General features: G+C 37.5%; 1 protein-coding gene across 1 annotated transcript; it reads left to right on the top strand.

Moving 5' to 3' along the window:
* The first annotated feature begins 1,847 nt into the window (after nucleotides 1-1,847).
* APIP (APAF1 interacting protein) lies at nucleotides 1,848-12,372 on the top strand. Its single transcript, XM_010016838.1, has 7 exons — nucleotides 1,848-1,950; nucleotides 5,076-5,098; nucleotides 6,429-6,546; nucleotides 7,301-7,436; nucleotides 10,030-10,197; nucleotides 10,735-10,857; nucleotides 12,226-12,372. Exons 1-6 carry the CDS (start codon nucleotides 1,947-1,949, stop codon nucleotides 10,832-10,834), a joined length of 549 nt encoding a protein of 182 aa, XP_010015140.1. The 5' UTR covers nucleotides 1,848-1,946; the 3' UTR covers nucleotides 10,835-10,857; nucleotides 12,226-12,372.
* The last annotated feature ends 249 nt before the right edge of the window (nucleotides 12,373-12,621 follow it).

Below are 12,621 nucleotides of genomic sequence, written 5' to 3'. Positions count from 1 at the left end.
ATTTGCAGTAAACGTCTAGATTCATCCAACAAGGAAAATATGAAGCAACTGTGGGAATGTTATAGTTTGGTTTTTTTACTGGCTGTGAACATTCAATAAATAATAGCAATATAAACCAACTTAGTATAAGTTTATTCCATCAAAAGTAGAAGAGATAATTTTTCTTTGAAATCAAAAATACTGGTTGTAGTACCTAGGTTAGAAATAGTCAGCAACGTTATTTTGAATAAGAATTAAACACGATACTGTGGGACTCAATTTTGTGACAGGTGAATTAGGTACAGCTATTAATTCTGTATCAATAAATCAGAACAATGAAAACAGGGACCCATAATTTACACATTGCTGTGCTTGTAAACATACAACACATGCATTAATGTTCGTGGCAGGGGGATGGAACTAACTGAGCTTTAAGGTCCCTTCCAGCTCAAACCATTCTGTGATTCTGTGAAGTTTGAAGTATGGAGCAGGTACACCTGCATACAGAGAAAGGATTATGTGAGCATTGTCTGCTGTAGCAGGGGACTGTGTTTGGTGACCTAAGGGTTTAGTCTGCCTAAAATTAATCCATTTTTCTGTTGAAAGCAATGCAAGAAGCACATCTGTTGTGCTTAATTGCTGATTTCTGTCACACACCCATATAAGATACAAACCCCGCTGTATTACTGTGGTAATGTGGTGGAAATTGTACCCCATCCCAGGGAGATAAATTGTCATAAATAAAATTACTGCTTTCTCTGCTGTTTAATTACTTACTTCATGGGTTCAGGGTCTTTGTGGAAGAACATATGATTTTTATCTTTCCACTGGTAAATGGGCGGGCAACCTGGCTTTATTCTCTCAGATAACCTGAAAGAAATACTTCAAACAACAGGCAAATGCATGTATTCAAGCACACAGCATGAATTAAAGTAACTTCTCACAGTTTTCTGTGTGTAAACTGGTTATATTTTTCATGCGAATGAATCCAAGATTAAAAATATTTGATTTTCCAATGTAGCATTCACTTATCAAAGACCACTGCCTGTTAGGTACAGTTTTCTTAGGTTTATATGTTCAGTACAGAGTAATGTTTAGAATTTCCAATAAATAGTTTTGGCTTGTACTGTAAACCCGTTCTGGTTTACATGAAGTATGTGATTGATCTGTGACACTACAGATACTTTGCTTAATAGATATTTTTTGATGTACTAAACAGTGGAATATGGAAAAAATTACAAACTTTTTTCCTTCAGAAAGAAATATTAATGCAATTTGCCTTCTGGCTAAACTGCATGTGAGGTAACCTCACATTGTGAAAATGTAGTAATATGAACTTCATCAAATACTTTACTCATGTTTTCTGTGGTATTTTTGACTGCTATGTAAAAGTATAGAACAGAACGAATAAAGTCTGTTCTACTGAAATTTGTAAATCAAGCAAAATAAACCTACAGAAAACTGATTCAGTTGAAAAAAAATGAGTTGAACTTTTCAAAATGGATAACATTAGATGCAATTTTTTTTCTTTTTTAATAGCAATAGTCTACGATTTAACCTTGCTGGGGTAAGACCTGTGGGCCACTGCACTTAAATAAATTTGAGATTAAATCTTTCCTGTGAAGGATAATCAGACATGCATTTTGGGCAGGAGGGCTTTTGTTTGTTCCTTTCAAGGTGTGAATGGCTCCCGCAGAGCATAAAGGGCATTGTACAAACACGCAGTCATGTTGTAGCTGAAGTTCATAAGCATAAATCAGACTGTCATACTGCAGTATAAAAGTACTATCCCTTTAAACTTAATTTCAGCTTTGAAATGCTTATGTTTATGATGTTTCTGATGGGTTTTAATTTATTTCTTTATTTTTAGGAGAAGTTACATCCAAGAAATCTTATCCCAGAGCTTTGTAGACTATTTTATGGTTTAGGCTGGGTAACAGGAACTGGTGGAGGAATCAGCTTGAAACATGGGTAAGTAAAGATAGAAGAAAAAGAATGTGATGGTTAGAGCAGGATGGGGGTGGCTGTGTTTAGTAATTGGTGAGAGCATTTCAGTTGCACGAAAAATGTTTGAAAGTCAAGAGTGAGTGAGAAGGTAGAGGGGAACTGAACAGTACGCTAAATTTTACCATATAGAAGGGAGGGAGGTAGTCTGAATTAGTCATTGCAGTCCCTTGAATAGAGAGAATCTTCACAGAGTGACTTTTTTTCTGTCTTTTTGCTCTCTTAGTTTAAGGTAGATGAATTGTCTTTAAGGGAAAATCATTTCCCCTTTTTAATTCCATTTACTATGGAATTTAGGGTGGGTTACACTCGACACACAGCTTTCAAATGGCTGCAGTTAGATGAGATGGATCCCACCGTAGACATTTTGCAGGTGGGACATTTACTTTTAGGAGGAAATTACTGTTCTACTGAGTTAATTTCTAAGGAAATAGTCTTAAAATATTACTAAAGCCTAACAGGTAACAGCAAAATAATTTTGATGTGTATCCACTGCTGAGGAGCACCAGTTTGCTTTTTAATTTGCTAGTCTCCCCGTGTTCATACTTTCCAGGCTTTCAATGGAGACAGAGCTCCTCGCAGTGGCCATTAAAAAAGAAGTCCTCATTCTTCAAAACACCTTGCACCGTGCCTGCAATTCTGTTCCCAGTCACAGGGTGTAGTGACACTCTAACTTGAAAGTGTCTGGCCTCATTTCTCTGATGTACACTTGCATGCAGACACATACAGCCATTGCTATTCAAATATATGAGAGAGATATATATGAAGGAAAGGCTCTAAATGCTAATATCTGTGCTATTGTAATGGCTTTGTGCAGGTCATTCCACTTCCCTGCTTGATTTTGCAAGCGTAGCAACAGCAGTAGTAATGACACAAATTATGAGGGGCTTTTTCTTGGTTTTAAAGTTCTTTGTCTATGGAAATATATTTTAGCACTAATTTTTCATCAGGGGCTAAATGTAGCCTATGTTCTTTGTAATTTCAGTGAGATTGATGTTGGTTGTGGCAAGACAAATGGTGTCAGCAGAGAACACACTGACATAATACAATTTCCCCCAGCAGTTCTATAACTTGGTTGCTCAGACTACACCAAAATACATATTTGAGTTGGTACCAATACTGTACAAGGTCTTGGAATCTGTGTGGCTGTACTGTTCTATACCTACAATAACATAAATGTTTCAAAATTAGTAGCTATAAGGCAGAGATCAGACTGGCTTAGAATTGTTCCGTTGGAAATAGTGAAAGAATTATTGAAATTTGATTGAAATTCTACAATTGGTCTTCTCAGCTGATTCTAATCAGCCTTACTCACTGTGTATCAACTACTCAGAATAAAAATGGCAATTCGGACATGGGATAACATATTAAAACTGGATCTAGAATTCTGTATCGGGTGTCCCATATTTCAAAGGTATCATGTATTTCGAAAGCTGTATTTCATCATCAGATTTTCCCTTTATAATTTAATATTTTTTTAATTTCTAAAAAAAGAAAAAAAACCATAATTTCAGTTAGAAAATGCATGTCTTTCATTAGTAACCAAATTACTATTTGATTTCTCAGTGTCACACTTTCATTCATCTTGCTCATGCAAAGAAATTAAGACTGAATTAATGCAATGTTGGCAGTGTTAATTAATAAATGTTAATAACTACAAATATGATAAAGCCACATTTTTATGTGATTCTCAGCCATTTTACCACTGTGAAGAGTAAATCACCCTAAAGAGTTGTATTTTTTGAAGAGTTAGAATCATAGAATTGATTGAATTGGAAAAGACCCTTGAGATCATCAAGTCTAGCCATAAACCTAACACTGCCAAGATCCACCACTAAACCATGTTCTTAAGCACCATGTCTACTTGTCTTTTAAATACTCCCAGGGATGGTGACCACCAGTTGCTATGCTTGACAACCTTTTCATTGGAGAATCCCAGGGATGGTGACCACCAGTTGCTATGCTTGACAACCTTTTCATTGGAGAATTTTTTCCTAATATCCGGTCTAAACCTCCCCTGGCACAATTTCCTCTTGGTCTATCACTTCATACTTGGGAAAAGAGGCAGACCTCCACCTCACTACAGCTTCTTGTCAGGTAGCTGTAAAGAGCAATAAGGTCTCCCTTCAGCTTCCTTTTCTCCAGGCTGAACAACCCCATTTACCTCAGCAGCTCCCCTCATAAGACTTGCGCTGCGGATCCTTCACCAGCTTTGTTGCTCTTCAAGTGCTGTCGTCCAGGAATATAAACATCTCATGTTCCTTAGGAACTGTGTCTGTAACTTGACTAATTATTCACTAGATGTCTCTGTGCTCCCGAATTTAGTATGTTGCTGTTGAAACCAAACAGCGATTACAGTCAAGAGAGATAAGGGGGCAGGGGGGGGAGAGAAGAGAGGGGGAAAGGGAAGGTTGTTAATATTGAAAATATTTCAGATTACAGCTTATAATCATCTTCATTTAAATCAGTATTTTAAAGTCTTTGCAAGAACTGATGCAAATGGAATTAAATTTCAGTCATTTAATTGCATTGAATTAATGATGTCTTTTTATCAAGTAATATAAATGCATTAAAAACCTAAACTACACAGTTACAACAAAAATGTGAAGTATGTATGTTGTAGACTGCTACAGATAATATTGTTTATAGGTAGCCTGTGGATTTTTAAGTAATAGTTTTGTCACCTGTTTTGTCAGATCAGTATCTGCTTGCGATTTCCCTAGTTCCTTATTTATTCTGAATTCTGGAGATTTGAGTTTGGGATTATTGCAGGTGGAGGCTAGATATTTGTAGGAAAACCAAAGCTGTGCTTCCTATGTGCATTTTGGATCTCATCAAGTTGAAAGCAGTTTAGTAGTCCTGCGAGTTAAAGATTCCGTATGCCGTTGTATGATTTGGTTCTGTTTGAAAACCATCTACATGTCAATCTGTAGAAGGAGCAAGAAAGTTATTACGGTATGAGGAGCCAGATTTACTGTTTACTTTTCGATGGATTGAGAGCTCCAATGCCAATGCAGCTGAACAACCCTGTCTTGATCACTTTTGCCTGTCTGTAATTCTTCATAGGAATGAAATCTACATCGCTCCTTCAGGAGTCCAAAAGGAAAGAATACAGGTATGTTCAACTACATTTTTACCACAGAGTTCATCTTGAAATAGATGAAAATACCTTTGCTCAGAGTTTCATTTTTCCTTATGTCATGTTAGAAATTTCTTATACTATTGACTGCCTTATTGAAACAACTGAGGGTTTCACCCAGTACTCCACTAGCATAGCAAACCAACATGTGTTTCAGTGGCCAGTGTAGATTAGTCTTGATGATCTCTTTGCTTTAAATTATTACAGAAGACTGAGATTTAAACATCATTAAAGTACATCTTTATTCTTTGTCAATCTCTAAAAGCTTTCTAGCTGTCTGGCTGGAAAGTTACCGTGTCAAGTTACCGTGGCACATATATACATAATTAAGCATTAACACCTCATCTCTATTTATTTTCATTTGAGTGATTACAAATTTTTGTCTTAATATTCCCAGTAAATATATGGGCTCTGCCCATGAAAAAGTGACCTTGTCTGTCTGCCTCCTGTCCAAAATAAAACACCAAAGTATAAGTGGAGGGGAGAATGGTAAATGATAACTATTTTATGACAGCAGGAACTCCCCCAGAATAGAACAATATGTGAAAGGACTTTGTTGTTTTACAGATCTGAGGGTAAATACAATGAGAAGTTAAAGGAATCTCTTCACTGATAGAAACATGGAGCTTTGCAGCAGTCCTTAGTGCGGATGTTAGCACGTAAGGCAGGTGAAGGCGAGTAAGATAATATGGCAAGACTGTGGTGGTCTGTTCTTTGCTAGCAGTAGCAGTGAATTCAGCACAGTGAGTAAGGAAATCTCGTGCAATTGTATTTCCTTCTGATTCTTAAAATAACATTAAAGAAGAAAGTTTTATTGCTGCCCTGAACAATTCTTTGTACTATTATGAGTAGCTGATTGAGACAAAGGTAACATTCACATTACTAAAAGCAAGATTGAAAGAGCTACTAAAAGCAAGATCTAAAAAATAGTTCATCAAGTTAATTATATTATGTATAGGTTTAAATCATGTCCTTTGTTGGTTCTTTAAGGAGGGAAGAAAAAGTACATCTACATTTCCTTTATCAGTTACTACTTTTCCTTTTGATCTGTTGTCTGTTATTTAGAAACAGGTTTTCTGAGAAAATTTTATTTTTATCTGCTTGGTAGTAGTCTGAATAAAAAGATCTAATGTTAATTCACATTTCATGCTGTCAGTAAATAGTATTAGAAGCTAGAATAAATGTGGTGTGTTACAGCATTTTTACAAAGTTAAAATCACGTTCTGTGTTAAATATATGGTGTATATATATTTTATCTCCCTAGAAGGGGTCATTACAGCTCAAAATCATTTCTTCTTTCATACAGCCAGAAGATATGTTTGTTTGTGACATGAATGAACAGGACATCAGTGGTCCTCCACCGCACAAGAAACTGAAGAAGAGCCAGTGCACACCTCTTTTTATGAATGCTTACACTATGAGAGGTGCATAGCAAATGCTTTTAGTTCACTGATGACTGAAACACTGTATCTACACATCCACAAAATTAATATTCGTCATATTCTTTATAAATGGAAGTTATAGTGAAATAAACATGAAACTAAAATAAATTTATTTGCAAAGGAGTATGTACAGTGGAAGGTAATCCATGGTAACATCCTGTGAGTGTCATTTGCATCTTAATCTTCTCGTATAGCTGTACCTGGGATCATCTTTTTGGCACTAATTTTTAGTGCAGTATATTGGTAGGTTGGGCAAGGAGCTGGAGGATTTACAGCAGTTTTGTACCAACAGTTCTGCCAATTCAGCAACTATGGCTTAGCTCTTTCTATACCACTTGGCTGGGATCAAAGGTTCTGAATTATGGACAGGTGAAAAAAATACAAAACTTTTTCTGCAAGTGGACAGTAACAGAGAGCTTTTACTATTGGCTCAGATTCGCTTCTGTTGCTTTAGAAAGGATTTAGGGAGTCTTTTCTGGCCTTCCCACACAAGAACCTTACATGTATACCGGAGGAAAACTCATTTCATATTTTTGGCAACATTGCGACTTTCTAAGTAAATTGTAATTATTGTCTATGTGTCTTTCCATCATTTCCATTCACTTCACGTGTTTATCATTATCAAAATAATGATAAATGCTTGAAATTAATCAAGTATGTGAAAAAATTTTTGTTAATAGACATGTTTTAAAATTAATTCTAAAAATATATTTTTATCTTCTTTTTCTGTTCCTAGGGGCAGGTGCAGTGATCCATACTCATTCCAAGGCTGCTGTTATGGCTACCCTTCTTTACCCAGGGAGTGAGTTCACTATTACCCATCAGGAGATGATAAAAGGAATCCAGAAGTGTACTTCAGGAGGCTATTACCGGTACTTCTCTATATTTAAGAAAAGAGGCATGCGGTTTGACTGTGTATTTTCAGAAATAGAAAGAGATGACAAGTCATTTGAGTTACACGTGTTAAAAGTGTGTAATATGAAGTATTAGGAATAAGAAGTAAAAAGACGTCTGGAATAAATCAGTCATTGGCTTTCCATAAGAAGGTCTCAAGGCTATGGAAGGGATCTGAGATATAATCTTGTAATGCCAAGGCTACGGCGGTCTGTTGAGCTGCAGAAACAAACCAAATAAAGAGCTGTGTCCTGACAAATGTCTCAAGAACAGAGATGTGAACACATCTATACAGTGTTAAACTGAAACTGGAGCCAACCAACGTTAGGTTGGATTGATAATGCGCAAACTACATTTGGATGGACTTCCTGTATCACTGCCTCCGCTAGTTAAGAGTATGTTAAGAGAGTGGAGGATTTGAAATTTTACTTGACAGACTTTGAAAGAAAATTCAAAATAAACAGCTCGTTAAAGATAATGTTACTACTTTTCAAGGATGAGCTCTGAGGTAAGTGCAGAGTTATTCCAAATTATGTGTGATGGCTCGTTTTGAGGATTCCACCCACAGAGTGTTGAATTGGGATCCGCAAACAACATTTATATAATATGTGACAATTAGATGAAAAATTGAAATGCTAAATTCTTTCCACTTTTTTATGTTAATTTTTGTAACTATCAATTGCCCTTTGGCAACGGAGCAAGCCATATGTCTGGCATGTAATTTTATACCCAGACACATTTTACTCAGTTTTGGTTGACTTGCCAGCTATACGTTCTTGTCAGCATTAGCATTTGTATTTTTAGTGTGGCAAAAGACACCCCTCGTAATGAACTGTCTAACAACACTGGTTTTAAAAAACATCCGCAACAATTTTCTTCTTTGGATGTACATTTTGAATTCTCAAAAATGCCTAAATGGTAGTCAGGAGACATTGTATTTGTTAGGTTCCATATCTCTGAATTGTCCTATGTCATGCTGTTAATTTACCAGAAAAACTAAAGAAATAAAGTTCCAGATTACATGGTTCCTGAGGATATATTTGTCTATACTAGGCTGACTGCACTGTCTTGCCTCACACGAGGCTCCCCGTTGAATTCAGAAGAAACTCAATAGTACAGAATAGGATCTTTCAGAAAAAGGATTGACAATATATTGTTTCTAATTACATAAGCCTTTTCTGGAACCTATCCGGGAAAATGCTACAGATAGGATAATCAGAATTATTTGTTAGCCTAAATATGATCTCAGTGATGCCAGAATAGTTTTACCTTTGACTTCAGTAGAAAGAGAATTCGATCTGAGGTAAATAGATTTGAAAGTCTCAGACTGTCCCACAATATTTTATATGAAGATTTGGCTAAATGTAGGCTGCTTATATGTCAATAAAACTAAAGAGATACCAAGTATTTTAGTCATTCAGAGTCTCCGTGGGGGTTTATAGATAATAGTTCTTGATAAAAAGCTTATGTTTAGGATTAATAATCAGTTACAGTATTTATACCTGCTTCCAAACTCAAATTTGAGTAGAAAGCAGAACCTAGGAAACCAATGTCTTAGCTCATTTGGCCTCTCTAGTAGCAAACACTCCAAATTCAATTTTAATGGTCAGAGTATGTAAGAGACCAAATAAACCTACAAGACCCTACAAACCTACACTGTATAGACTTCCTTGGGAAAGCATCAGCAATGAAAATTGTAAGAGATGAAACTTCTTAGCTTTCTGAATATCTGATTTGAAGTACAAGCTGTATTATTTTTACCATTGCTTCCTCTTTGTTTTGTAAAGTAACTACTACTAGCATCCACTCATGAAGTATCTGTGTGATCTCAATGATAAATCTGAACTTGAACTGGGGACTTATTAAAACTATTTAAACAAGTTTCTGCCAGTGTTAATTAAGGTTCAAGCAATGCCAAATATCATAGTCCTCCTTCAGAAGAAACTCTTAGGCAAGTTCCACTGAGTAACATGCATCATCTTGTCTTTGGAACTAGGGTTCTCAGGCTCTCTTAAGATCACATGTAGCCCACCAATGACTCCATCACAGAGAATTTATTTTTCATGTGTTGACTCTACTTTCTATTTATATGTCTTAGCAGGACAATCTTATTTCCAGGGGCTTTTTGGACTACCTAAACTAATTTTTTTCTGCTCTCCAGCAAACAGTTTCATTTCCTTCTTCATGATGTGATTCTTTTAAATAATTTAATCTGAGATAAAACTTGGAGGTGATGCCAATACAGGATGAAGAGTCTGAAAAAGTTGTAAAGGGACTGAACTACACAGTGATATATCTGAATAGCTACACCTAATACATTAAAGTGTTATTTTCTTTTTGTGCCTCAAGTATAGCTTAGGTATTGCCAGAATAGCATAGGTTTGGGAGTGAGAGATGTTCCTGAGAGTTCGTAGGTTACAGCATGACTCACAAGAGAAGAGCATAAAGTCACTAGTGCTGAGAATTTGTTAACATCTTTACACAGGCAGAGAATTTGCTTCTTAGGGAAAAGCTTCATGCATCCAGACACGGCATATTATTTAAATACATGATCATTATTTTTTCTTTTAGATATGATGATACACTAGTGGTTCCCATTATTGAGAACACACCAGAAGAGAAGGATCTCAAGGAAAGAATGGCACGTGCAATGGAACAATACCCAGACTCTTGTGCTGTATTGGTCAGACGTCACGGAGTTTATGTATGGGGAGGAACATGGGAAAAAGCCAAAACGATGTGAGTACAATTCAGGAATATGGTATCTTTTGCCATTATACCTCAAAATCTTAATAATGACCTTAATGTCATGGGTATTTCCAACCCATGGACAATGGTTCTGGCCTCACTGAATGTAGAGGGAGCTTTTGGCAATGGGTTCATTCGTGATACCCACCACTTGATTTTCCTTTCGTATCAGTGCTGGCTGATAGGGTTGCCAACTTTTTCCTTTCATATGGACAAGTCCTTCCTCATGCAATACCTGCAGGCAATCTCTGCTTTTACTGCTAGTACTGTTTGGGTAGTCTTTCCTAGTCCCGTTTTTGGAATTTACTTCCTCATTTGCTGATGGTAATGCAGCAAATCAGGATCACGTAGCAAAAATGCTGGGCACTTCACATATAGCATTCATGGAAATAAATGGTAATGGGGCTGCGCATTCAGACTTTACACTGGTAATGTAAAGCTCAAGGAGGAAAACCACTACTTTTTGAGAAACATGGTAAGACTTGGGCCTTACTTTACATTTCACTTCTATTTTCCTTTTAATTCTAGGTGTGAGTGTTACGATTACTTGTTTGATATCGCAGTGCAGATGAAGCAGCATGGACTAGATCCTTCAAAACGTCCAACGGGAGAAAACAGAATCTTGTAAATGACCACAACTTTTATATTCAGGTGTGAATTTATCAACACAAATGATCTGTTTGGAGGGAGAGACTACACATGACACCATTACTTCAGCCTGCTTTCCCACTTAGGAAACTTCAGTATTCCACACCTCCCACACTCTGCTCCGTTACTGCTGCAGTTGTATTTGTGCCTGAAATAATGCTTATTTATCACAAATGCACCAAAAAGATATGTATTAATAGTTAAGTATGTGCTGTGTATATTTTAGCATCTGTGTACTGGATGGAGTGCAGTTGCTTTTTAAAACATGACTGTATCAAGCATTCCTGTGGAGACAGGCTGAGAGAGCTGGGCTTGTTCAGCCTGGAGAAGAGAAGGCTCCATGGAGGCCTTAGAGCAGCTCCCAGTACCCAAAGGGCCAACAAGAAACCTGGAGGGGGGCTTTTGACAAGGGCCTGTAGTGACAGGACAAGGGGGAATGGCTTTAACCTGACAGAGGTGAGATTTAGATGAGACATTAGGAAGAAGTTCTTCCCTGTGAGGGTGCTGAGGCACTGGCACAGGGTGCCCAGAGAAGCTGTGGCCGCCCCATCCCTGGCAGTGTTCAAGGCCAGTTGGACAGGGCTTGGAGCAACCTGGTCTTATGGAAGGTGTCCCTGCCCTTGACCTCCCCCATGGCAGGTGGTTGGAACTGGATGATCTTTAAGATCTCTTGCAGCTGAAACCCTTCTGTGAATCTGTGAATATTGAAGTACCGATCAGGCGTAATGCATACAGATTATGTATCAGGCAGTTCTCTATATGAAGGATTCCTGAAATAATTCTCACATAGGCAATATACTGCTTGGTATGGCAAAACACAGCAGCAGCGTAACATTTCAAAGCCTTGGACACTTCTTCCTGAAAATCTAAGAAAGTTTAAATATACCAGTGCTGCGATTATAAAGGAGATGCTAGGCCAAAGCGGTGGTCTAATTAATAAACAGGATAGGCCACTTGTTGCACAGTTGGCCCATCAGATAATCCTCTCCACCCACCATGGTTGCATCAGAAGAGGTGAAAAACGGCTGCTCAGGCAGTGTGAGCCCAGAACAGACAGGTACTTGGATCATGAGTATGTATGCCCACACTGCAGGAGGAAGCAGTGGGACAGGAGACTTGCTGTCAAGTGAGTCTCTGCATGAACAGGTATTTGGAGCGCTGCCACTGCATACAGTGATGAAGACATGCTGGTTACCACACCTGCACAGAGCTACCTCTTGGCCCATGAGAACCATCCTAAAATTGCTCCTCAGCCCCTGCAATTGAATAGATTGGGCTAATATAGTGGCACTAATATTCCCTTGCCTATTTCTTATGACCCAGTGTCTAATTTTGGAGTATTTTCACTTTTATCTTGTTTCTCCCACACAGGTTTCTTTACGTGATGATGGGAGTTCCAGGTACGACCTTGCGCTGTTAAAACCAGAAGGGGGTGCTGTTATTCTCGGCTGATTGACAGATACTAGCAGTCAGTTCTAATCGTAAACACGTCCAAGAAGAAAAGGAGAGTTAAAACAAGCAAGCAAGCAAACAAACAAAGCTGAACGATCATTGTTATTTATCCTGGCAAATGCTACAGTGGGAGGAATGAAAATTCAGATGCAAAAAAAGATGCTGATAAAAGACTTGAGAACTAATGGGACATTGTGTTGACGTTCTTTAGAAATTCATATTTCAACAACCTGCGTTTGTTGATCCTGCTCTACTGCTACAACAGTGAACTTGTTCTAAGTCTCCATTTCTGAAAGTGATAGTAGCCTTCATTCT

The sequence above is a fragment of the Nestor notabilis genome, unplaced genomic scaffold (assembly GCF_000696875.1).
Source record: "Nestor notabilis isolate BGI_N333 unplaced genomic scaffold, ASM69687v1 scaffold11076, whole genome shotgun sequence".
Classification (NCBI taxonomy): domain Eukaryota; kingdom Metazoa; phylum Chordata; class Aves; order Psittaciformes; family Psittacidae; genus Nestor; species Nestor notabilis.
The sequence above is the reverse complement of the archived record's forward strand: the minus strand, read 5'-3'. Positions and strand labels throughout refer to the sequence as shown.

Excerpts from the sequence above, each read along its gene's own strand:
- APIP (XM_010016838.1), top strand. Across the intron at positions 5,099-6,428 it reads TCCAAAAGGAAAGAATACAG|CCAGAAGATATGTTTGTTTG; the intron begins GTATGTTCAACT and ends TCTTTCATACAG. Across the intron at positions 7,437-10,029 it reads ACTTCAGGAGGCTATTACCG|ATATGATGATACACTAGTGG; the intron begins GTACTTCTCTAT and ends TTTTTCTTTTAG.